At 36.8% G+C, this 25,031-nt stretch overlaps 1 protein-coding gene across 1 annotated transcript; it reads right to left on the bottom strand.

The window, feature by feature from the left end:
- Positions 1–360: 360 nt before the first annotated feature.
- On the bottom strand, positions 361–19,710 carry ahr1b (aryl hydrocarbon receptor 1b). The gene is made up of 9 exons (XM_079889709.1): positions 19,600–19,710; positions 16,201–16,290; positions 14,465–14,591; positions 13,766–13,899; positions 10,670–10,872; positions 10,412–10,521; positions 9,682–9,823; positions 8,011–9,508; positions 361–2,465 (listed from the first exon to the last, which is right to left on the bottom strand). The coding sequence occupies exons 3-9, from the start codon at positions 14,580–14,582 to the stop codon at positions 2,304–2,306; spliced, it is 2,367 nt and encodes a 788-aa protein (XP_079745835.1). The 5' UTR covers positions 14,583–14,591; positions 16,201–16,290; positions 19,600–19,710; the 3' UTR covers positions 361–2,303.
- Positions 19,711–25,031: the final 5,321 nt, after the last annotated feature.

Genomic DNA, 25,031 nt, shown 5'->3' with positions numbered 1-25,031 from the left:
AAATATTATGATGTGTGCAGAACTGCAGATAAATTATTTATAATAAATGCTGCAATATTCCATAAACAATAAGAATTGTTGATTCTGATTTCACGGTGACTCGTGGTCGACACTGTGTTCGTGTGTAGGACACACCCATCAATATGTCCCGCCCCAACTTCCTGTTGCAACAGGAAACGTTAGCTTGTGCTGGTAGATGCTGTAACTTCATCTAGGTATAACTCTGTTTCAGTAGAAAAATAAATACAAATTGGGATCATAGGAAGAGAACATTTGTTAAATATGTAATATATGCAAAATTTGAAACCAAGAACATTTTTCAAATGACAAGATTCAGAAGAAATTATCATGAGACCTGTTGTGATTGCACAAATTCTTTAATTAAAGGACCAAATTGTACATTTCAACAAGCAGTCAAATGACAAAAAGACAGAACTGCATTTGTACCTATCGTCTCGCCTACTTTCAGTGTGTTAGAATATTAAAATAAATCCAAACGTGATTTAAAAAAAAATCAAACATGGAAAAAAAAAACATGGCAAATCATTGACATGGATGACATAATTTCTAAACAAATATTAAAACATTTAAATTCTGGAAAGTAAAATTTACCAGTATGGCACCACGTTCTTTTTATTTAAAGTGTAAAACTTCTTCTTAAAATATACAAACAGAACACATTACCTGAAAAAATTATACAATATTTACTCCAAAAAACATCTCTCTAGAAGCCTACATCTTGTGCCGGAGAAAAAGTAAAACCTGGTTAGGTTGCAGTGCTCTTTAAAATAGTGCTTACAACAATATGAAATAAGTTTTTTTGACTATTTACAAACTTGTACTCTTTAAACATTTTTGTAAATGATTGTCATATTGTTTTCTCATATACGTGTTAAAGAAATTTGAATCCATAGATGAGCCAGTGGTAACTCTTATAAGAAATGTCTGTAAATACAGCATATATATGTATTTTAAAAAGAAACGTAAAAACAAAGAGGCTGACCTGGAGGTTCATTTTCTCAGTGACTTCATAATACTATAACAATTAACAATTTTATTCATTAAACACCTTGCAGCACCATATTCTTTTTCTTTTTTTAACTGCTTTACAATATACTGTACTCAACACATTCAACAATGTAAGCTTCCAGAATCTCTTTTCATAGACAAATACCCTGCTCTTGAACTGGTTTTTAAAATGCATTATTGATAAGTTACGAACAACATAGTCTAATGACAAAAGCATAATAATTTGTATTAGTAAACCATGTTAAAAAATACAAAGTGATGTACGATTTTCTCTACAATTGAGACAAATCAAAACAAGTTTGTAATTTATTACAAGTTGGCTTGTACAAAACTCCAAATGAGACAAATCAACCAATTAAAACAATTTAAAGTCAATGTTAACATTAATGTTATGTTAAAATTTTATGACTTTGCCCGATTCTAATTCAATTTATTACGCCTTCGTCGCGAGACTGGGTTGGTTCTGGAATCACTATACACATGAACACCTGAATCTAAAAGGTAAGTTGATTTGTAAAGTTGATCTAGAATCATCTTTCCATAATCTAATCTCACAAAATGTAACAGTGAGAAGGGTTCAGATCTACATGTGACATCTACAGAGGAGTCTCACTCTTTTTCGTACTGCTAACTGCTTTATTATTGACATCTCACATATTTTTTTTCCCGCTAAACAATCGGTTACACCCTTGCTTTTTCCCATAAATAATATGCATCCAAATCTTATGTTCATATAAACATCAAAGCAATTTACTGCGATTCAGGACAATCAGTTTTGCAAGAGCTATACGTTGCATATACTCTCGGCGTGATTTACAGTCACGCAAGCATGATTTTGCAAACAACTTGCGCAAATTTGTGCAGCTCGTGTTCGTTGAATGAAGCCCAATGATTGGCGATTGGCGTCAACACACTCACACGTACATGTGTTAAAACACGCACATGTTACAGACGGATTATCTCAAATTGTGATCAACTGCATTGCCAACTGGAAAATTTCCCTACATCTCACAAAGCAGCAGTAAATAATGACACTTAGAGAAATAATCCCCCCCCCCCCCCCCCCAAAAAAAAATTGGACATAATATCAATGAGAATACTATCACATTATGTTAGGTGGAGTATTCGATATTCCAGAGGTCAATCTGGCTCATTTGAATTTAAATTAATGTAATTCAAGTTGGTAAGCAAATCAAGTCTTTTTTTAAATGTTTTGTTTGACAGTCTTCCCGTGATTGATGGCATCTCTACGGACGGATCTTTATTAAGTGTTTTCAGAGGTATACACCAGAGGTCTGAGGGTCTGGGGGAGGTAGGAGAGGCTCAGGAAGGGGGTGGGGACTGTTGCCGGGTGTGGCCACTGCATTGCCGTTGGGAACCAAACAACTTCCTGAGTAGGCCACACTAGTGGAGTTGAGTATAAAGCCTGTCTCCATCTGAAAACAAACAAACAAAAACACAAATGTTAGAAGTATTTCGCTAAAAAGCTAGCTAAAAGTGAAAAGGTGCGTTCTCGCCATGTCGTAATTATGAGATTCCGACTTGTAAAAAGCAGTTATTTTCGTGTGGAACACGTAATTACAACTAGTAAACTCTGAATTTTCTGAGAGCTCCGATTTGTACCACATGACCGCTGTACCACCTGACTGCTGAAGATTTATTTTGCCATGGATTTGCCAGAAGATCACGTATTGTCATCTCATATTTACGACATGTATCTAGCTAAAAAGGTCTCACAAATGAATATTGTCCTTCAAAATGTCCAAAATCTGAATTTAAAATGCACCACATGGCTTCTGTTAGGTTAGCTAAACATAACTTTTAAGAGTCATATAGGGCCCTATTTTAACGTTCTGAAACGTATCAAACACGAAACGCAAGTAACTTTGTGGGTGGATCTCGGGCACTGTTGCTATTATACCGGCGGGATAAATGACTCTTGCGCCCAACGCAAATCTAAAATGGGTTGGTCTGAAGACGGCTTCATTATTCATAGGTGTGGTTTGGGCGTAACGTGAAATAAACCATTCAGAGTGACATCTCACATTCCCTTTAAGAGCAGGCGCGCTTGTTCCATGGCGGATTGCTATTATAACGGGGGATTTGCCAGGCGCGCGCCAAGAGCGGTTCACAGCCGAGGAGACCGACGTTCTCGTCAGGCCCGTAAAAGACAGAGAAGTGACATTGGGGATGGGAGAAACCCACCCAAATAAGCTTCGGTTAAACAGGCGTATAATAATTTGGGTAAATGTGTAAGCTAGATTTATGCCTATTTTTTCACATATTCATGGACACCACAATGATTTCCCTCTTGTGGAAAATTTTTCCTTGTAATTATGTATGGTTTGCAAAAATGGCAACTGCTGCGTCTGTGTAGATGAGAGAAGCAAAGTGTATGCGCGTTGTGCACACGCTACATTATGGCCAAGCATGCGCCCTTAAAATAGCATCTGAATAACGCACCACTAGGTTTTTCTTGGTCTGTGGCGGAATCGTTTTCTGGAACTGCAAAATAGCACCAGGGAACGTTTGCGCCGGAACACGCCTCCTCTTTTCGCTGAACCGCCCCCAGGAGCACAAGTTCATTCCCTAATTTACCAACGTGCGTCTGTCGAGGGAAAGGTCCGCTGTGCTTCGGGTGCAAAATAGGAATGATACATGCGTCGGTGTACAAAGTCATTTGCGCTGGGTGCAAGATAGGGCCCATAGTGTTAATACAGAACAAAAAATCCACAGCAAGCAACCACGACAACTCATTAGCATTACTCATTAGTGACTTCTCTACTTTTGACCTAAATTACAGAGCTCACTTATGCCACTAGGACAACGGTTGCTTATTTAAGCAGGTTAACGGCAGCTGGACAACAGATGGTGTATTTGGTGGGGTCATTTAAGGTCTTCAAAAGATGCATTTGTAACCGGTCCTACTCGGCCCACTCCAAGCGGGATTCGAACCGGGGTCTCCGGTGTGGGAATTGGGTGTACTAACAAGGACGCTACAGACTGCAGCCACTAGTGTCAGTCGCTACCGCGCTTCTTGAGGCCAGGGGAGTGAGGTTTACACGCACAACTATTACTAGCCTACGTACCATTACACATTCAATAGGATCACATACAGAAACACAAACTAATTGCTGTTTTTAGATGCTAACTTATCAAAAATAACTACATTCAACATGCAAACCAAAGTGTATCTTAAAGATAGACTTTGAAATGCATTCATAAACTTGGTTTAGCTTTATAACAGCAATAATTCCAACCCCCACTAATAATTCTGCTCAGAGTTTTAACATGGGGCCATCCTTAAAAATATTTTGGTTTGCCGTAACAGCAAAAAAAAAAAAAAAAAGGTCGGTAGGTCGGTCTATATTTTTTTCCGAGATTCGATGTAAAAAAAAAAAAAAGTACAATTTTGCATATCGGGACTTCACTGACAGTTTTCCAGAACTTCGTGCCAAGTTATTTATATATATATATATATATATATATATATATATATATATATATATATATATATATATATATATTAAATAACAATTAGAAAACCTGTATAAACTGAACACCAAAGAATAATATTATAGCGGTAATATTATAGGCCTATTCATGTAACGGGTGCGCTGCCAATAACGCGCCTAAGCTGTCAGAACTGGGAAAAGTAATGATTATTAGTATGTCAAATATATCAAGGAGACATTTCAATTGTTTATTAATAAACAAGTGTTTTCTGTGTCAAAGATGAAGTTGACGATGCTGACGCGATCTTCGCAGTAGTGAACGCGCCAGAGAGAAATGCACATTTCATTACATAAGCAGAGAGCAGTCTGTTTTCTTTCGTTTTGAATTGTTTTGTTTAAAAGTGTACATTTCGTGCTTTTTTATATATAGGCCTGTATATATGTCTCAGGTCTGTGAGGAAGGTAGCTTATACGCTGAGTTTCGGTTCATTTAAGAGACCAGCTCCAGTTCACACGCCGGCGACTCCGTGTCCTGATTATATTGCCTTATTTAGCCTACCTCTTATTTATTAAATACAGGAAATTGGTTGTTGAAACATTGATCAAAATTAAGATACAATTAATACAAAACGAAATTCACTTTAAAGACAGACATTCTACAAAAACAAACTTAATGAAGTGGTTAAAATCATGTCTGCCCACTCCATTTGTCTTCCGATATTTTCGGGATCATCTTATCTTATTCATGCTATTCACTTTTCATATAATCAACATGAAATTTAAAAAATATATATTATTTTATTTAAACATGAATATGAAACTAAATCGTTTTTTAATGACTGCGGGCTACAACACAGGCCTAGACAGTTAGCCTACAGAGAAATTTACTGTCGGAGCGTTGCCGGTGGGCATGTCGGGGGAGAGATATAATTTTCAATCAATCATCGAATTTTATTTTGCTTGATATGCCAATTCTTAATATTTGGTGTTTTAAATGCCTGTTTGAGATCTCTGTGAAGTTTTAATTGTAGTGCCGCTTTCAGAGCGGTCACGTCCGTAACATTGTTTCTTCCTCATAAATGCGAACACGAAAAATAAAATAAAATGAATAGGCTATTATGTTCTGTGGAGAGCCGATCCCTCTTCATCCGGTGGGTATATTAGCCTACTTTTGGTTTGCGCAGTGTAATTCATAGAAGTAGCCTACTAAAACATATTTTTTGTGGATCTGAGTGTCGCGATTTCGCTTTCATTTCGCATAGGCCTACAGCCTACACAGCCCTTATAATCATAGATGACGCCACGGGTTTTTATTTAAAAGAAAGAGCGTAGCCTACGTTTGTAGCCTATGTAGGCCTATTTATTCACAATAAAATATAATTAATATCATTTTATTGCTTTTGTATTAGTTGTTTGAAGAGTAAAAAAAAAATCGGTCGGTCTTAACGCAAGTTTACAATCGGCAAGTCGGTCGGACTAAAAGGGGAAAAAAAAAAATTAATTGGGTCGGACCTAAATTGACTGGGTCGGTCGGGTTACGGCAAACAAGACTATTTTTAAGGATGGCCTGGATTAACACCAAACAGGCAAGACTGGATACTGACTACAAGAAATTACAAGAATAATAGAAAATTGCTTTCAAGAAATTTAACAACTCATCATTCATTCATTCATTTTTGGGATGATGTAGGAATGGTGTGCAGATGATAAGTAAATCCCTGTCAAAATCACAAAGCTCCAATAGCTAGTATTTGAAAGTGCAGTGTTAGTATGCATGAGGTAATGTTGATGCCGGATTGTAGGTCATAGCTGCTCATGCCTGACTGGGCATTTAAGCTCTATTATCCTTTCAGCTGAGAGCAATGACCCTGAATACAGACACATACCCAAAGCCCAGAGTGCTGGACATAGACTGATTTGTCTACCTTTCTGTCTTGCCTTGCCCTTTCATTGATGATTCACTTCTCTGTTTAACATCCTCATTTCCATATTATTTCTATCCATATCCCTCTTTTTTGTCTGCAAAAGTTGCTCACATTTTCTTTTCTTATATCATAGCATGCATCTTTAAAAACTAGCCAATAAACAGTGCAAAAGTCACCACCACAATGTCAGGGCGTTGCAGTGCAACTGATAAGGTATTCTGCATGAGCATGTTGCTAGTTTGTTACTTAAAGGCCCAAGTCAAAACAGCCCACCCCAAGTCTCTATACGAGTCTTTGAGGTCTTGATATGACTCTGGTTCCTCCTTCAGTCTATTTGATTTTTTTCATATGTTTTGGTTATCAGCTGGGTGAAGTGCAAGTCTAAATGCTTATAAAAGTAATAGCACCCCTCTTCCTCAACAAGCCAGATGATTTTAGATATAATTTATGTCTGTAGCACAAACAACAACAGACGTGTTATGCACCAAAGTCTCCTTAGCAAGCACTGCTTAAAATCTACAGAAAACACAATCCCTATATGTGGAACAACAGCATGGTGCCCTACATGTGGAAAGGCAAGACTGTCTGGATAAATGAGTGCAGACAGGGGCCCATGGTCTCAGAATATTGCCTGCTGCATGAGCGGTCCTTTTGTGGAGGCTTCTCTTCCTCTATCTCTCCTTTATGGCCTTGGGCTCCCCATTTACAATAGACTAGATGCTACAGTTGGCTGCCATCAGTACAGCGGAAAATGCTGGTGGGTTGACCTGGAAGCTTACACTCCTAAGCTGAAGATTACAATCTTAACCACAGTCACCATGATAAAGCAACACAGCAGGCAAAGCAAACATCCACCTGTGTGGGGCCTCACAGCGACTCTCCAGAGACTGACTAGTACTTTGTAGGTCTGTCACTGTGCATTATGCAATCTCAGCACATTAGCTTTGACCCATCAGATCTTGGTCTCTTATACAGAGCACAATTAGGTCAGAGTGAGCATTTAGGCCAATGGAAATAAAGAGATAGAAATATGGAGGGGGTGGAATGGGCCATGTCAGGGTTTAGACCCCAGAATATCTTTAAACTACTATCCTAGACAATCCAAGTTGTCTCAACATCACATACAATGTAAAATGGAATATTGTAAAGGGTGGTCAGAAGGAACCTTACCATTATATGAAATGTTAAAGACAAATTGACACAATTTCTAGTGTGTTATCCATCTATACCAAACTTGACAATGTTAATACCAAACAGGGTTGGACAGGGGTGTCCAATCCTCCTACTTGGAGGGCATCCTCCCTGCAGTGCTCAGCTCCAACACACCTGGATGGAAGTTTCTAGTGACCCGGAAGACCTTGATTAGCTGGTTACTGCAATACCTTATCTTGGTTTCCCTAATCTAAGGTTTCCTTTATCTTGGTCTTGGAACAAAGTTTGTATCAACCATTCATTAACCATCTGAAATCAGGAATTGAGGGTGTACTTAGGTTTGTAGTTAAGGATAAGGTTTGACCTGTAAAAGTTTAATAGCGATGCTGATCCGCTTGTCCGTCATGGTTAAATCGCGCTGTGCAACTATATCCTTCTTTAAATCTTACCTTACTGTCATGGGTCAGTTCAGAGCCGTAATCTGTCAATGAGGGAAGGTTTGAAGGTGTGGCTAATCCCAGTATATGCTCCAGAGAGGAGTTCTGTTTGGTATAGGAGGCGTAATAATTGGGTGCGAACTTTGGCTGCTGCTGTTTCTGATAACCCTGTTGATAGGACGAAGACCAGGCCATGGCTGCCTGAAACTGCCCTGCATCCACAGCTGAACTGCTGTTCATTGTAAAATCCACCCCTGAATTGTCAGTCATATTGCAGTCAACATGGGTACCCAATGTCTGTGTGTGTGCCTTTTGGCCATTGGGAAAACAAGGTCCATTTGTGACCAATTGGTCTGTGAAGTTGTATCCATGCCACTGGGGATCATTGTAGACCCCATTCGGAGGGGTGTCACTATCTTCAACGGTTTTCTGTTTATACTGGAATGGGACAAGCAACTGGCTGTGCTGCCATTGCTGTGGCTGTGCTTTGCTAGTTATCTTGTCACCAAGTTGAGAGTTCAAGTTGGCTTGTGTGTGTTCAGAGACCCAGTGACCATTGTGTTCAACTGGTACCGAGTTCACCAACAATGTATCATGCTGGTTAAAAGTAGTAGTCTCTGAGTCTGTTGTAGACACCTGAGGAATTGCCGCCTGGATCCAACTCTCGGTTTTGTCGCAAACCGACTGGCCATTGAGATGTTGCTGCATACGCTGTGAGAGATGAATTATGGGTGCTATCTGTTTTTGAGGCCAGAAAGGGACGTGAGGAGCAGGTAGTGAGGAAGTAACTTGAGGAGCTGACTCGGAAGCAGAACCTGGCTTAGGGGGTTCAACAGAATCTAATGCTGTGGCAGGGTTTTGAGCATCTGTCGAGTCCTCTATCCGGTTCTCCAGTGAGTCGTGGATGTAGGAGAGGATCTCATTGTTGGTGAGAAGATCATTCAGAGATGGTATGTAATCCGGTTCCATCTCTACTTGGATCATCCTCTCATCCAGAAGCAGCAACTCCAGGTCCTCTGCGTTGAGTCCAAGATTTTCCAGGGCACTGAATAGCTCACTGTTAGAGCAGCTCTCCTCAGTTTCCAGGGACAGGGAATCTAATGTTGCCAGTAGTGGGTCAAAACTTGATGGCTCCTGCTTGGAGACTGTAGTTACACCATTCTGCACCGGATTCCAAATTTCTTTCTCAGAAGAAGAGAAAGTGCTAGTCTCTCCTCGCTCATTGAAGAGGCTACTGTGGAATGACATTCTAGGCTCCATAGCAGGCTGGCAAACATAAACAGACTCGTCCTGTCTCATCATGGCTCCCAGCAGAGAACTTGGATCCACATCATCCTTTGAGCTTTTGTCCACCTTGGTCTTTTTGGTTTTGTTGTTCTTGCCTTTGCCCTGAAGGGTGTCGGGGAAGCCTGGCATGGGGTAGCTGATTTGGTACAGCATAGCTTCTCCAGTAGCAAAGGTGAAAGGATGCATAGATCGCTTCCTCAAATGCTCTCCGCCTTCTTCTTCTCTGAATAGATGAATAAAAGAGCTTTGTCAGTGCACATGTAAAAAGTACTTTCATCAAACTCTTGCTAATTTGCCATGCTATTTAACAGTTCAAAGGTGAACACTAGCATGCTAATGAACTCTTTTTTATACTGTTAACATAGAAGTATAAATGGATATTAGCCTTTTACTTACACAAGCGGCCTCTGGGTGGCAATGATGTAGTCAGGCTTGCCATTTTTGTAGACAAGTCTAGCGTTAGCTTGTACCCATTTCCAACGGTTGTCCTTTGTAAGCAGTCTAAACACAGTCAGGCCACTTTCTCCAGTCTTGATCACTGCAAAGGACAATGCAAGAGTTTGTAAACCCAGTTGAAATGTATAGACCAGATCTTTTTCTGGTATAGACTGTTGGTTCCATATTCAATACTGGATTTAGGGCTCTAGTTCACATGTCTCTCTGCTCTTAATGGCAATCTATTGGATTATGGAAAAACATTCCTCTTCCTTTCTCTTGCTCTATCTATTTGACTCTTTTTTCCTCCACTCTTGCGGTAAACCAGCACAGAAAAATCAGGATTCACCAAATCCAGACACATCTTGCCCATAAAATTGACATTATCAATCGCCTCCTGTGAACCACACTGAATGAGGGGACTGTCACTTGTTCAAGTATTTGTCTAAGCAAACAGGGTTAATGTCTTTTAGTGTCACTAGAGTTTATTTTAGACACCAAGTTTTTGGCAACAATGTCAGCATGCATCAGCAGAAAGACAGTTCAACATAGCTGTTTCTGAATCTTAATGGTATTCATTCAATCAATCACATTATTGGTTAATTGAACTTGAAGGTTAAATTGAACTTTCTTTCTGAATTGAACAATAAAACTCCAAGATGACAAATCTGAAGAAATCGGAATATCTTACTCCTGACGTGGTTTTCGGCGCAGTAGAGCATATCGGCTGCATGGATGAACTGATACCCTGAACCTCTAACTCGCAGCTCTGCCTCTGTGTAGCCAAGAACGATTTTACCCCTAAAACACAGGCAGAACCAAAATCAGTGATTTCTGTACCATTTAATATTGTATTACGAAGATACCATATAACTAGGATAAAAACACTTTTACACAGTGCATTTTATTTTATATATATGTATATATTTAAAGAATTGTTCAGCATTACTTAGCATCACAGGCCATTGGTGTGAAGTCCAACTTGTGTTTGGTTCTAAAAATCATGTTCTTGGTTCGGATCTCCATTATGGAAGGAGGCTGTAGGGGCGTTGCTATGGCAAACAGGGCGAGCTGGGGTGGCATTTGGCCTCCGTCATCCAATTGTCTGTTCTGTCCATGCAGGAATTTCAGACGCCCTAGAAGATTCAGGGCCTTAAAGGGGCATAAATAAAAACAATCCTTGAAATATCTATTATACAAAACGGCATAACGTGAAAAATATCAAAGTGGAATTTGATATTCAAAGAGGATGTATTTAAACTTCTAAAATGTTAACTTCACAACATCTAATTAAAAATATTTAAAATACATGGCAAGTACAATAAAAAGAATAACAACAATATGCATGCAGAACAAACAAAAAAATCATGTCGTATTGCATTTGCATGAATGCACATGTAATGCATATGTACATACACAGCTGGAGTTAATGATTTTGTTGGCATGCCCTTGGTGAACCACACAATTTGTCTCTGACTCAATGTGGCAATAGAGTTCAAGCTAGGTCATCTATCAATAAAGGCTGTACAACCTGTCTAGAATGTGTCATATCTGAATGTTTTCATTTTTTGTGACTGGTTACTAAACCTTACACCTTTTGTTCTGATTGGCAGAGATTATGACATCCACGAGTGAGTATTTTATGTATGTCATCTGTGATTTATTTAGTGTCACCTATAAATATGCACACACACACACACACACACACAAAAAACCACTACACATTTCATGGCTGGAAGGCACTCTCGACAACCTATTTTTCATGTCATTCCATTTCTGGGTGAGCTATTCCTTTAAAGGAGTAGTTCACTTTCAAATTAAAATTAGTTCATGATTTACTCACCCTCAAGCCATCCTAGGTGTATATTACTTTTTTCTTTCAGACGAATACAATCGGAGTTATATAAAAAAATATCCTGGCTCTTCCAAGTTTTATAATGGCAGTTGAAGCTCAAACAGATTGAAGCTCAAAAACGTGCATCCATCCGTCATAAACAAACTCCAAACGGCTCCAGGGGGTTAATAAAGGCCTTCTGAAGCAAAACTGTGAGTTTGTGTAAGAAAAATATTAATATTTAAAACTTTATAAAGTAAAATAACTAGCTTCCGGCCAAACAAACATACGGATTCCACTGAAGTGTAAAAAGCAACTTGTGCGAGTAATGCGATGTACTGCTGATATTTACGCTAGGCCATGGCGCACTACGCTACTTCTGACGTCATAAATTCCGTAAGTTGCGCATTAGGGGCAAGTAGACTGAGTATGGTCGTTTGGCCAGAAGCTAGAATTTTACTTTGTAACGTGTTAAATATTAATATTTTTCTTACATCGTTTTGCTTCAGAAGGCCTTTATTAACCAACAGGAGCCGTTTGGAGTTCGTTTACGATGGATGGATGGATGCACGTTTTTTAAGCTTCAATCTGTTGGTTGCAATCCACTGCCATTATAAAGCTTGGAAGAGCCAGGATTTATTTTATATAACTATGATTGTATTCGTCTGAGAGAAGAAATTCATATACACCTAGGATGGCTTGAGGGAGAGTAAATCATGGGCTAATTTTCACTTTAAAATGAACTAATCCTTTAGGGCTTGTAAATTTTGTGGCGGCTTGTGCAATACCTGATTTAAATTAATCCTGCTTATGTCACAAGGCTACACAACAAATGCCTCATGGTACGTTTACACGACAACGATGTACTAAAAACGGCAAAGTTTTCTTTTGCATTTTTCGCATACAGACGACACCATTGTCAAAACTATGGCATCTGCGAAAAATGACTAAAAATGCTGTTTCTGCTGCCAGGCCAGGAGTTGGCAATGTCACTTTGTAAAGAAACACTACGCGCATATATGTATGTAAAATACGCATGTGCATGACATTACCATTTTCACAAATTGACACTTTTGTAGATTACACGTGGGCGATAACGGTATCTTTTTCCAAAACTTGTACTTTGAAACCTGTTTTCAAAAGTTTAAATTTTTTAGGCCCCCAACATATGGTTGTTGTGTAAATGAATGGCCAAAACGCCATAAAAAGTTGAAAACGGTGTCGTGTAAACATCCCTTTGGCAATGACTTCATGAAGTATTCATACAGAGACACGCATTAGTCACATTAGTGACGTCTATATTTAATTTGACGCAAACAAAAACAAGGCTTTCAGTGCGAGTTTCCAATTTAGGGGTGTGTCAACTAAATACTGATGGTGGAAGCTAATTGGCCATAATTGCATTTTCATTGTGAACCTCCCAAGAGAACTTAACGGTTGCATTCTAAAATACCAAGCGGACCAAAAAATAAATAAACGTAATGGAAAAGAGCTTGAGGTTGCTTGTATTTATAGCTCATGCTAATGAATTTCTCTAAGCACACAGGGAGACCCCTGTTAGCTTTCCGCTGTGTAGTCATGCTATTCTTGAGGGAGATTGATTCGGTAAAGATGGAGTGGAGGGGAAAGAAAGTAAAAGAGAGAGACTGAGAAAAATAAAGGCCAAGAGAATCCAGAGAATCCTGCAGTACTGAGTTTTGCACGCATACAGATATCTTTACTACCGCATTGCCAAGATTAGCAAAGAAAGAGACAGCTGTCTGGCTGGAGAAAATGAATGGGAAAAATATTTTCGGAATAAAGACTGCTGAAAGAGTCTGTGGTCACTGTTGCACTCTATAGCTAAAGTCAGATTTTCCTCAAATTAGCTTCAATTTAAGATAACTCGAACAGGTTCTTGTACTTCTTGTTGTTTTTTCTTGTTGTTTCTAGCACAAATTAAAACCTTTTCCCCATGACCCTATTGGCTCCTTTAAGAGGGATTACAGAGGTGTTCCAACAATTCTGATCTCTGGCTGCAATCCAACACAAGTGCTAACCTAGATGCTAACTCGCCGTGTAATCTGGAACATCAGGGCTTAGAGACTCTGAATAGCAAGGTATATTTCAACATACAAACATTTCCTAATATTACAGTTCCTATGTAGACAACTCTCTAGGTTTTTAGAGCAAAAGGAAAGCTTTAGCCCAGCTTAGCTGGTTGACACTGACCAGGAATCCTGAGGAATTGTCTAGGAGGCATCGGAAACGACAGACAAAATTTCTCTCCAGGAAAGAGGAGTTTTCTGGAGGCAGCTGGTCAGGGTTGCACATCACCAGAGACATACTTGGGGCAGGATCTCCATCTAAGAGAAACAAAGAAGAAAGACCACGCTTTCAGACTTGGTGGCGTGTCTAGATTTTTGGATTGGATTATCCAATGACCACCATTTCTGTTTTTATCCTTTCTGTTTGCTGTTATCCTTAATTAAAATGGACGTTTTAGTGACCATAACATTTATTTTGCAACTCCAGGAGCTTCCACTAAAGGTCAAACCACCCTCGTCTCTCATTTTTTCAAAAAAACAAAACAAAAAACCCTCTCTTTCATTTTCGGTTACTCTCTTCTAACTCAGCTGCTCTAAACTTATTCATTTTAATATTGTTTCAATTATTTGGGTCTTTTATCAATAATTTGTAATGAATAATCATATTTTTTGGTTTGCGTCCATCAAGTTCCAAATAAAAAAAGGAATGAAATTAAACCCCTTTCATATATATAAAACATGAATTCACTGGTTCATCAAAACATAGGCACTGCCACATGGTTATTTGATAAATAAGCACATTTTCGCAGAATTTCGAGCAAAATTAACTATATAAAAACCAATACATAGTGCTACCATGATATAAAATGATATATTTCCTGACCTTGTGAGGATTCTTCTGTCTGTTTGCTGGTTGGAGGCGGGTTCAGAGCCCAGTGCAAGTTGTGTCTGAAGGCCTGCTGGTCTTCAGTATGAATGAGATCAAACACATTTTGATGCATCACATCCGTCTGGGTGATCGAGGGACAAATGAAGAGGGACAGTATGAGAGAAACAATGTTGAAAGGATGCAACATTATTTTATGGGTTTTAAAAATTTCAGGGCCAATTACAAATATATTAAGTATCTTATGCTTTTGATCAAAAATACAGTAAAACTATTCTGAAATATTATTACAATATAAAATAACTTTTCTATTAGAATATATTTTAAAATGTAATTTATTCATGTGATGCAGAGCTTAATTACTCATTACATCATTACACCAGTCTTCAGTGTCACAAGATCTTTCAGAAATCATTTTAATATGCTGATTTGCATATTAGAATGCATATATATATATATACAGTATATATGTATTTATACACACACATATATTATATATTTACAAACCGTTGTTAATCGCGATTAATTGATTTGACAGCACTACTATATATATATATATACAGTATATATATATATACAGTATATATATATATATATATATGTGCTTACAGTGTCCTCCTTTTGTTCTTATATATATATATATATATATATATAAGAACAAAAGGAGGACACTGTAAGCACATAAAATAAATAAGTATAGTGATGCCACAGTTGGATAATTCATAAGTAAATTATGATGAATTGGATTAGACCGTGCCAGACTGAATCTCAGAGTAAAGCCTATTTGATTAAGCTCATTCAATTTCTACAGCATTCAAGCTGCTCCTCGAGAGGCACCGCAGTATTATTCAGCATTAGGCAGATCTGATGAGTATATATATGTGTGTGTGTGCTAAGAATAGAGATGAGAAGTATGGAATGATTATCCAACAGCTGAGCCTGACGTCATTTTGATTCTGGGAATATGTACGTACAGGGGATACTTATCAATCAGATTAAAACTGTGTCCTGACCTCAGTTAGAATGTGAACAGACAAATTACATGCCATGCAAAACTTGTTACATCACGCCTGATTTGGAAATAATTTAGCTGCATAAGCAGCCTACTTCAAAATAAAGGCCAATTCACACTAAAAGAAATGCAACAAAGCAGCATTCTTTTTAAAATTTTGTGTCGGAACATAATATGGAGAAACATTTTTCATTTAAATATGTGTAGTTAGTATTTCATGAAGTTATAAACAGCATTATCCAATCCCAAAATTCCGGTTCCAGTGATATTAATTCAGCTGTATATTGGATTAGTATTGTAACAGTGACTGTATGATGTATGATGTGAATACAGTATCGCTGTGCCCTAAATCAAATACTTCCCTTCTATATATTATGCAAAAAACGGTGTACGCCAAAAAGAGTAGTGTGTCAGAATACATAGTATTCGAAAAACAGTAGGCGACTTCCGGCGAGATTATGAAGTGTGCATTCGATGGCCACGAGGCCACGGGAGAGGATTTATGAATGGCAATGAAGCAACGCAACTGACGCTGGAAGGTCACGTGACAGTAACAACATGACGGATGTTGTATGTCCGAATTCATACTCCTATTCATACTATATAGAGCGTAGTTTTTTAACGATCGAGAAGTAAATTCAAATTCAAATGTAGTACCTACCTACTCAGACAGTACGGGATTTTGGACGCGATGTAAGAGACTGTTGAGAAGGATAATTACCTGGTGGAATCCTAAATAATCCTGGATGGTGTGAGAACAGTAGAAAACAATCCCCTCAGCAGTGACCACCAACACAAAGCCATTGAGCGCCTGTGACCACACATGAACGAACAAAGAAACACAGAAAATAAAACTATTAGTTTACTGGTCATTATGGGTCAGATAGACAACCTGCTTTTAATGAAGGACTAGTTTGATTCTCTGTGCGTTTCTTATTTGTTTGTGTGGTTAAAGAGCCCTAAAATGGATTGACAAGTATAGTTTTCCTGTTTTGTGTTGATGTATTTCCTGGTAAAACAGGAAGTTGGAGCGGGGCATATCAAACGACAATTTTTTGAGAAATGGGCATTTGTTTACGTTACATTCGTTATATTTACCTAGGTGTTGTTCAGGTACAATTTAACCAGGAAGAGCAACATTTTTCCGGAACAAAAATGTTGTACATTTTAATTGCTTATATGCGCTATAAGTCAAGTTATCTGCATATGATGGCTAACGGCTAACAGATGTGCATTAAAAGCTTCAATCTTGATTTCAAGTGAACTATATAAATATACTGTACACTGATTTCTCTTTCACAGGTAGGGGTTTTGCAATTAGAAAACCTTTGGAGGATGCAAACACTCAATTGTTCATTTAAATGATTTTATTCACATAAAAAATAAAATAAAATAAAAACCTAGCCAAGAATCGCAAGAATTTTGGTTACAAATAACCAATGCTAGACAAAAACAAAAATATGAGGACTATTAATACACAGAAACTAATGATTAAACATACCTGGAATCAGTGAACAATGACATGAAGAAAGAACAACTTCAAAATAAAAGCCCCATTTTAAAAGTTCACTCCAAAATAAAACAACATGAATTGAGATCTATTAAGAAATATTAGCTACAGTATATGTGTGTTGTGTGCAAAGAAAAACAAATGGATCATGCAAAACCAGCCAAATATTGACTACATAAAAAAAAAAAAAAAAAAAAAAAAAAAAAAGCGGTATTACTGTAGATTTTGATTTAAAAAAAAAAAGGCTAAAAAAAAACCACAGACAGTTATTGAGAAAGTAAATATTGCCCATTTCATGCTGTCTTAAATACTTTGTGTGAGCATGTGCTCTTGTGCTGTGTGTATTTTTGTGGAGGGGATTTTACAGCTCATCACCATCTGGTGGGCTCTGAGTGTGGATCTGTGTGATTAGAGTAATCTGATGCATCGACAGCACAGACACTACAAAAACAAACATTTACTGTAAAAGTCACTGTAAAAAAAATCCACTGTCGATAAAAGCCAAGAGCACTGGCTGTGAACTGGTAATTAAGGTTAGACCAAGTGTGGACAGTCTAGTGTGTAGTGTCTGACACCCAAATAAGTCAGTTAGAATAAATGAATTAACAAATGCACAATACATTCATACATATAGTGCATTTATTTGAATACATGTACCCAAATTTTTCAAGAAGGCTCTTAAATATAAAATAAAACTAAATTAGTACTAAATTTTAAAAGCCTGGCTAACATTATAAGTTGACATCAGGGAAGAAATGTATACTACTAAAATACTATAATATTGTTGAAAATGGTTCCTTTTATAACAGTCATAATAAGATGACAAACTCAGTGCATCCTCCGGGACTTCCTTCAGAGCGTAAATAAGGCCTCTCTTGAAATCCTATCAATGTTTTATGTAGGCTGTGCTTATGTTTGTTTTGCAAACATACTGATCTAGAACCACTCTTTCTAAATGCAAACTGAATCCCATAAACTAAGGTATAAACTAACAAACTATAATATGATGAGGCAAAAAGCAATACATCACAAAAAATAATCTCTTCCACGTTAATCTAAGATTGTCTTTGCCAGATTATATGCACACAGAAATGTGCTGCAGTGTATTAACATAAAGCAATAAGCCACAAGATTCAGAGTGCGTAACCCCATCATAAGTCGAACAGCAGTTTTAGGGGTTATATCTTCCAGCGCCCCTCTCATTTGCTTGAACATCTGCATTGTATGCCAACACACACACATATGCTCATTCATACATGCACACCTGGTCCAAACACACTCAGAAAACATGGCCAAGTAGCAGCACTCAGTATAAATATTTCGGCTTGTTGGTCGGCAGAACAGCCCACACTGGGCTCTCGTGGGGCAGGAGGGGGAGGGGGGCAGCAGTCAGGAAGCATTACTATCAAATATGTACCACTGCATCATTCACAGTCCAACACACACAACTATACACAACACAGGGGGGAGAGAGTGAGAGAGAGAGAGAGAGAGAGAGAGAGAGAGAGAGAGAGAGAGAGAGAGAGAGAGAGAGAGAGAGAGAGAGCAGAGAAACAATAGTGGTAAAAGAGAAGATAGATAGATAGATAGATAGATAGATAGATAGATAGATAGATGGAATTGAGGTAGGAAGGAAGGAAGGAAGGAAGGAAGGAAGGAAGGAAGGAAGGAAGGGATGGATCGATAAAAGAAATGTAAGGAAAAACAGACAGGAAGAAAGGAAAGAAGGAAAAGGAGTAAAATAATGAAGGGACATTAATGAAAAAAGGAAGGAACAGAAAGAAGATGACAGAAAAAGATGAAGAATAGAGCATGACAGAAAGGAAGTCAGTAACGTGTCAGGAAGGAAGGAATATAAATGAAGGAAGGAAGGAAGACAAGAGTAAAGGGAGGAAGAAATAGACAATAATTAAGAAAGGAGGGAAGGAAGACAAGCATAAAGGAAGGAAAAAATAGGCAGGAAGGAAGGAAGGAAGGAAGGAAGGAAGGAAGGAAGGAAGGAAGGAAGGAAGGAAAAAGACAAGAGTAAAGGCAGGAAGAAATAAACAAGAATTAAGGAAGGATGGAAGGAAGGAAGAAAGAGATCGATTGATAAAAGAAATGTAAGGAAAACAGACAGGAAGAAAGGAAAGAGGGAAAATGAGTAAAGGAAGGAAGGAAGGAAATAGAAAGGAAGAGAAGATAGAGAATGAATAGAGGCAGAGATAATGTAAAAACATGAGTGAGAAAATTAAAAAAGTGTAGACAAGGAAGGATGGAAGGAAGAAACAGCAGGAAGGAATGATAAAAGATAATAGAGGCAGAGAGAATGAAATGTGTAGACGTGAGTGGACAGGTGACAGGATGGACAGAGTGAAACTTTCAAAGTAAAAAAAAAAAGAGAGAATACTTTTACCTCTTATTTTATCCTTCCTTTATAATACATGAGAGGCTCTGTCTGTGCATTATTCATGCCTAAGTGTCTGAAACGAGAACAAGGCTGGGCAGAAATAGCCTCTCCTTCCTTTTCTCCTTCCTTAAGGGCATAGCTTTAAACGACTCTTTATAACATGCTATGAAGGCACAGGGACGCCATAAACATGTACACACACGTTTGTTTTTACTCCTGACCTGTAGTAGGAGCTCTCCCTCATGCAGCCAGCCGTCAACCAATCCCGTTGCTTTACTGTTGTCACGGTTACTGTTGTTCGCCGACAAACCATTGCAGTTGTGGTTTTTCAGTGCGACTGTTGACAGAAAGAGAAAGAAAGGGAAAGTTAAGTACAACTAAATTTAGTAGTGTTTGCTAAGTTTTTGAACAAACCTCTAACCATAAAGGGATAGTTCACCCTGAAATGAAAATTAAGTCATAATTTACTCACCCTGGTGTTGTTGTAATGCCGTATACCCTTCTTGGCATCAAGCTTTTTAAAAAGACTTGTGCTGTCTATTCCAGCATATGGCATTAGAACAACACCAGGGTGAGTAAATGATGACTTAATTTTCATTTCAGGGTGAATTAACCCTCTAAGTAGGCGTAACCCTTTCTCAAACTCATGAGGTAACCGAAATAACACAATTCTCACGTATTTACTTCTCGGAAGAAAAAAAGGCTCAAATGTTGCTCTTTTATAACTCATGAGACTTAATGGAGATCTCATGTATTTCATTCACTTTGTCTCAGGTGTTTCTCACAAAATTCTCTAAGAGAAATGTAAATAGACACAAATTAGAATTTTTTGGACATACGATAAGAGTATACAGAGATATGAGATAGAAATTAACATGGTTAGCATAGCTCACAATGTCTTTGAAGAGAAATATTTGTTTTCAAATTGAGATCTCTGACTTTATTACAGATTTTACCAAATCTGAGCAGAGTTTGAGATCTTGTTGAGACTTCTTAAAGGTGACACAAGAATCAAAGCATAATGTTACAAGCAGGGGATCTTACACAGATGTCTTTATTTGATCTCAATTTTATCTCACAGTAAAGGAGAAACAATTCAGATATCAAAGAGATCTCCGTTTAGTTCAATTAGCTGCTATATTATATTCACTTCAAGATATTCAAGATGACTCAAAAATAACAGTTTGTTTTCAAACAGGTTTCCCACACACTCTGCCATTGGTCAGGCAGACAGAAAGCCCCGCCCCTGACTCACGCCATTGGTTGAGTCACTGTTGCCGTGCCAGGCTGGTCGGAATTCTTAAACAAACAGAGCAATGTTTTGCTAGCCACAGAAACGCCATGTTTGAACTTTTCAAGGATCTCAACCTACAAATAGGTAATGTATTATTAAACTGACAAAGTATTTTAACATCCAAAAATCATTTTAATTGTTATTTAAGATTCATCTTACTTTATTTTCAAGGTATTTAGTATTTAATACAGTGCGCTCTAAAACCGATTCTGTGCTGTTTTTATATCGGCCAGTAATGGATTTGGTCTGTGTGTCCCTCTTTCAGGACAAGACAAACTCTTTTGAGCATTAAAGGAGGAACTGACCTACAAATGACAGGGGAAATGGAGAGAGACAGGCCAGGAGAACAGGGACACGAAAAGCTTTTTTCACTGAGAGAGAGAGAGACAGAGAGAGAGAGAGACAGAAAAGGGAAGAGGAAGCACTTCTCACTTGTGCGAACATACGTGGAAAACGCATTTGGGCACGGTGAGAGAAAGGTCACCTCGCTCTCGCTCATAACCGCCTGGCAACAACATAAGCAAATGTGTCATATTTTATTAGCATCTTGCGGCTTATATTAAACCTGTGAAGTACTCAGAACAGTTTCGAACATTTGTTTATTGATATCGTCCAAAAACGTCCACAATAGTAGCTACTACTACTACTAGCGCCAGTTATTTCCATAACCGAAATCCCATTCAAGCAAATGCCTCTTGATGTCATGCAAACTAGAATTTAAGTTCATTTGACAATTACATGTGGCTCCTTTTTATTCTCCTTTGCCAACCTCTGACCCTTTTTAATAGTCCTGACACGCAACCTATCGTGACCCCTGACCCCCGCCGAGCCATGACGCAATGAGTGAAAATGAGGTTGACGTTATTCACTTAACATTAGGATCCGGTCAAGAAGAAAATTCTGATATTACAGACTTTAATTAAGACTTTTTATTTTATTTTACAGAATAGATCTAGGATTGAGTTTTTAACCTATATTTTGTTGTTTTATTTTTATTTTTAAAATTGTTTTAAGCACAAACATGAATAAAACATGAATAAACAATTTGGTAAAGTGGTAAAAAAAAAAAAACTTAATTCATCAACCTGTTTAAATCCATTCCAACACAAAACGTCTTCACACATTTTGCCCGGACCCTTTAACCACCTTTTAATAAAGCGGTTTAACACTAACTCGTTGTAGGCCGAAGGCTGAACAACATCACGTTAGGGGGGGCCACAACAATATATATTTTTTAATTTATGTTTTTGTTAAATCTTGGTCTCCCCATGGAGAACTGATGCTCTTCTGGAGCTAATAAAGTCCAGAATCAGCTTTAATGCTGATGTTATTTTAGTATTATTTATATATTACTATAGTATTTATTAATAGTATTTACTTTTAGATTTTGTTTTTATTTATATTTTATTTTATTTCAACTTCATTTCAATTATCAAAAATATATATTTTTTTAAGTTTTAGTTTTAGTTAACTAACAACACTGGATTTAATGCCGCAATATTTGGGTAAAACAAAAGGGGAAACATTGAATTTACTCATTTCATTCGCGAGATATATTCATCAATTAATATTAATAAAGCAACAATATTGGCAATAAAAAGAAAACTGATGTCTGTAGACAATACAAGTGAAATTTTACAATTCTTAATATTAATTTCAATACCACATTAAATTTCATTATTATTTTGAACACATAATTATTAATGTTAATATTTAAATAGTATTTACATATTGTTTACAAATTAAAATAAACATTTTGATACATAATAATATGAATTCAAACATTATTTAGATATTATTATATATAATATATATTATTATTAGGGCTGTCAAACGATTAATCGCGATTAATCGCATCCAAAATAAAAGTTTGTGTTTACATAATATGTGTGTGTATGGAGTATAATTATTTTGTATATATAAATACACACACATGCATATATATTTAAGAAAAATTTGTTATTTATATATAAAATATTTATATATAATATAAATATATATACACAGTATATACATGCAAATATTTCTTAAATATATACATGCATGTGTGTGTATTTATATATAGAAAATAATTATACACCATACACACACATATATTATGTAAAAACAAACTTTTATTTTGGATGCGATAAATCGCGATTAATCGTTTGACAGCCCTAAAACTTGCATTTGAAACCCGTTTCAAACACAATACACACAAAAATTGTTTTGTTTTTTTGTCGGTTGTTTATAATCGCTTTCCTTAAGGCAGCCATTTTGATGTAGTGTTCGCAAACGACCTTCACAGAGCATGTGCGCACTTAGCTATGCTAGTATTGTAAAGTATCAGCCTGTCAATCACACAAATGTTTTAAGTATAGCATATTTCAGAAGATTAGGCTTTGTTATGACCGTAACAAGCATAGCAGCAGTTAGTGGCAGTGAAAACAGGAGGCTAAGAGTGTTTCGGTGACCCTGACAATCCTTCTTATATGCTTCAAAGACCGACGGGATGTTTAAGGCCCTTTTCCCATGATCTTTAGCTCCTGTCTCATAGAGCTGGAGACAAAGGGTGAAGGGCCACAGCCAAACAGAGACCCAACTCTGCACGCAACCACACCATGTATGTATGCCAATGACACTGCACCATTTACACAAGCAAAGGACCAACAAATCAACACGTAAAACGTCTATATATATACTGCCTATTTATAAGACCATTAAATTTTTTGCATTGCAAAATAATCTTGATGGCCTTAAAAACAGGCTTTATTTTCTTAAAGTCCCGCTATAAGCACTTGAAATTAACATAATGTCGTCGTACATTAGGTGATAGATGAGTTAGCGATTCCCTTCGGAGGGGATTCAGAGGGTTTCCGGGCTGTTTCGCATGCTTGTGCTATGGGGGTTTAGCTGTGTTTATGTAGCGGGCCCATTGTGGGTCACTGCACATCGAGTCTCTGGAGACGGAGACTCTGGAAAACCTGCACTAAATGCTTTGGCTTGGTTTCTTGTGGTTTTACCGACGGAGTCCAAACAGCCAAGGGCAAATATGAATGAAGTAGTAGGTTAAATGTCAGGTTTTTAGGAAAAATAAAGAGTTACAATACTTATTTTTAACAAAATGTCAGCATGATAAAGAGGGTAAATAAAAAGTTAGAATATATATATATATATATATATATATATATATATTTATTTTTTTTTTATTTTTTTTGAAAATAAGAAAACAAGTTAAAATAATTACCCATTTATATACGTACAAGACAAATGTCAATCATAATGTTATTTATTTTATTCAACAGTAAATGATGATTAATTATTACAAAATGATTAATTATATTTTTTTTATTTGAATTATGATTATTATATATATATATATATATATATATATATATATATATATATATATATATATATATATATATATATATATATATATATATATATACACACAAAAAAAATAAGATTTTAAAAATTTACCATATATTGTTTTACTGACGGTCAAAAAAGCTGAGAGAGAAAAAAGAAAAAATTATAAATAATAATATAATTAAACAGGAGTGGCAAAAAAATGTTGGTTGAGAATATATTGATTTTATATTTAGAAACAAGTTTGATTTTTTTTTTAGATGATTAATTAAGTACTATTAACACAAATATTTATATACAAATACATATCATAATTACAAATAATTAAAATAAACAAATGTATTTAAAAAAATAAAAGAACTAAGAATACATTTTATAGTTTAAAGGGATAGTTCACCCAAAAATGAAAATTCTGTCATCATTTACTCACCCTCAAGTTGTTTCAAACATGTAAAAATTTATTTTTTCTGCTGAACACAAAAGAAGATATCAACCAAACAGTTGATGGACCCCATTGACATTTTTCAAAATATCTTCTTTTGTGTTCAGCAGAAAAAATAAATTCTTACAGGTTTGAAACAACTTGAGGGTGAGTAAATGATGACAGAATTTTCATTTTTGGGTGAACTATCCCTTTAAGAATAAAATAAAAAACATTACAAAATAATTAAAATAATAAACAACTGTGTGTGTGTGGTGTTGTTTATTATTTTAATTATTTTGTAATGTTTTTTATTTCATTCTTAAGTATAAACACACACACACACACACATATATATTGCCAAAAGTTTTGGGACGTCTGCCTTTACATGCACATGAACTTTAATGACATCCCATTCCTAATCCGTAGGGTTTAATATGGAGTTGGCCCACCCTTTGTAGCTATAACAGCTTCAACTCTTCTGGGAAGGCTTTCCACAAGGTTTAGGAGTGTGTTTATGGGACTTTTTGACCATTCTTCTGAAAGCATTTGAGAGGTCAGGCACTGATGTTGGACGAGAAGGCCTG

This window comes from Squalius cephalus (genome assembly GCF_949319135.1).
Source record: "Squalius cephalus genome assembly, chromosome: 13".
NCBI lineage: Eukaryota > Metazoa > Chordata > Actinopteri > Cypriniformes > Leuciscidae > Squalius > Squalius cephalus.
The sequence above is the reverse complement of the archived record's forward strand: the minus strand, read 5'-3'. Positions and strand labels throughout refer to the sequence as shown.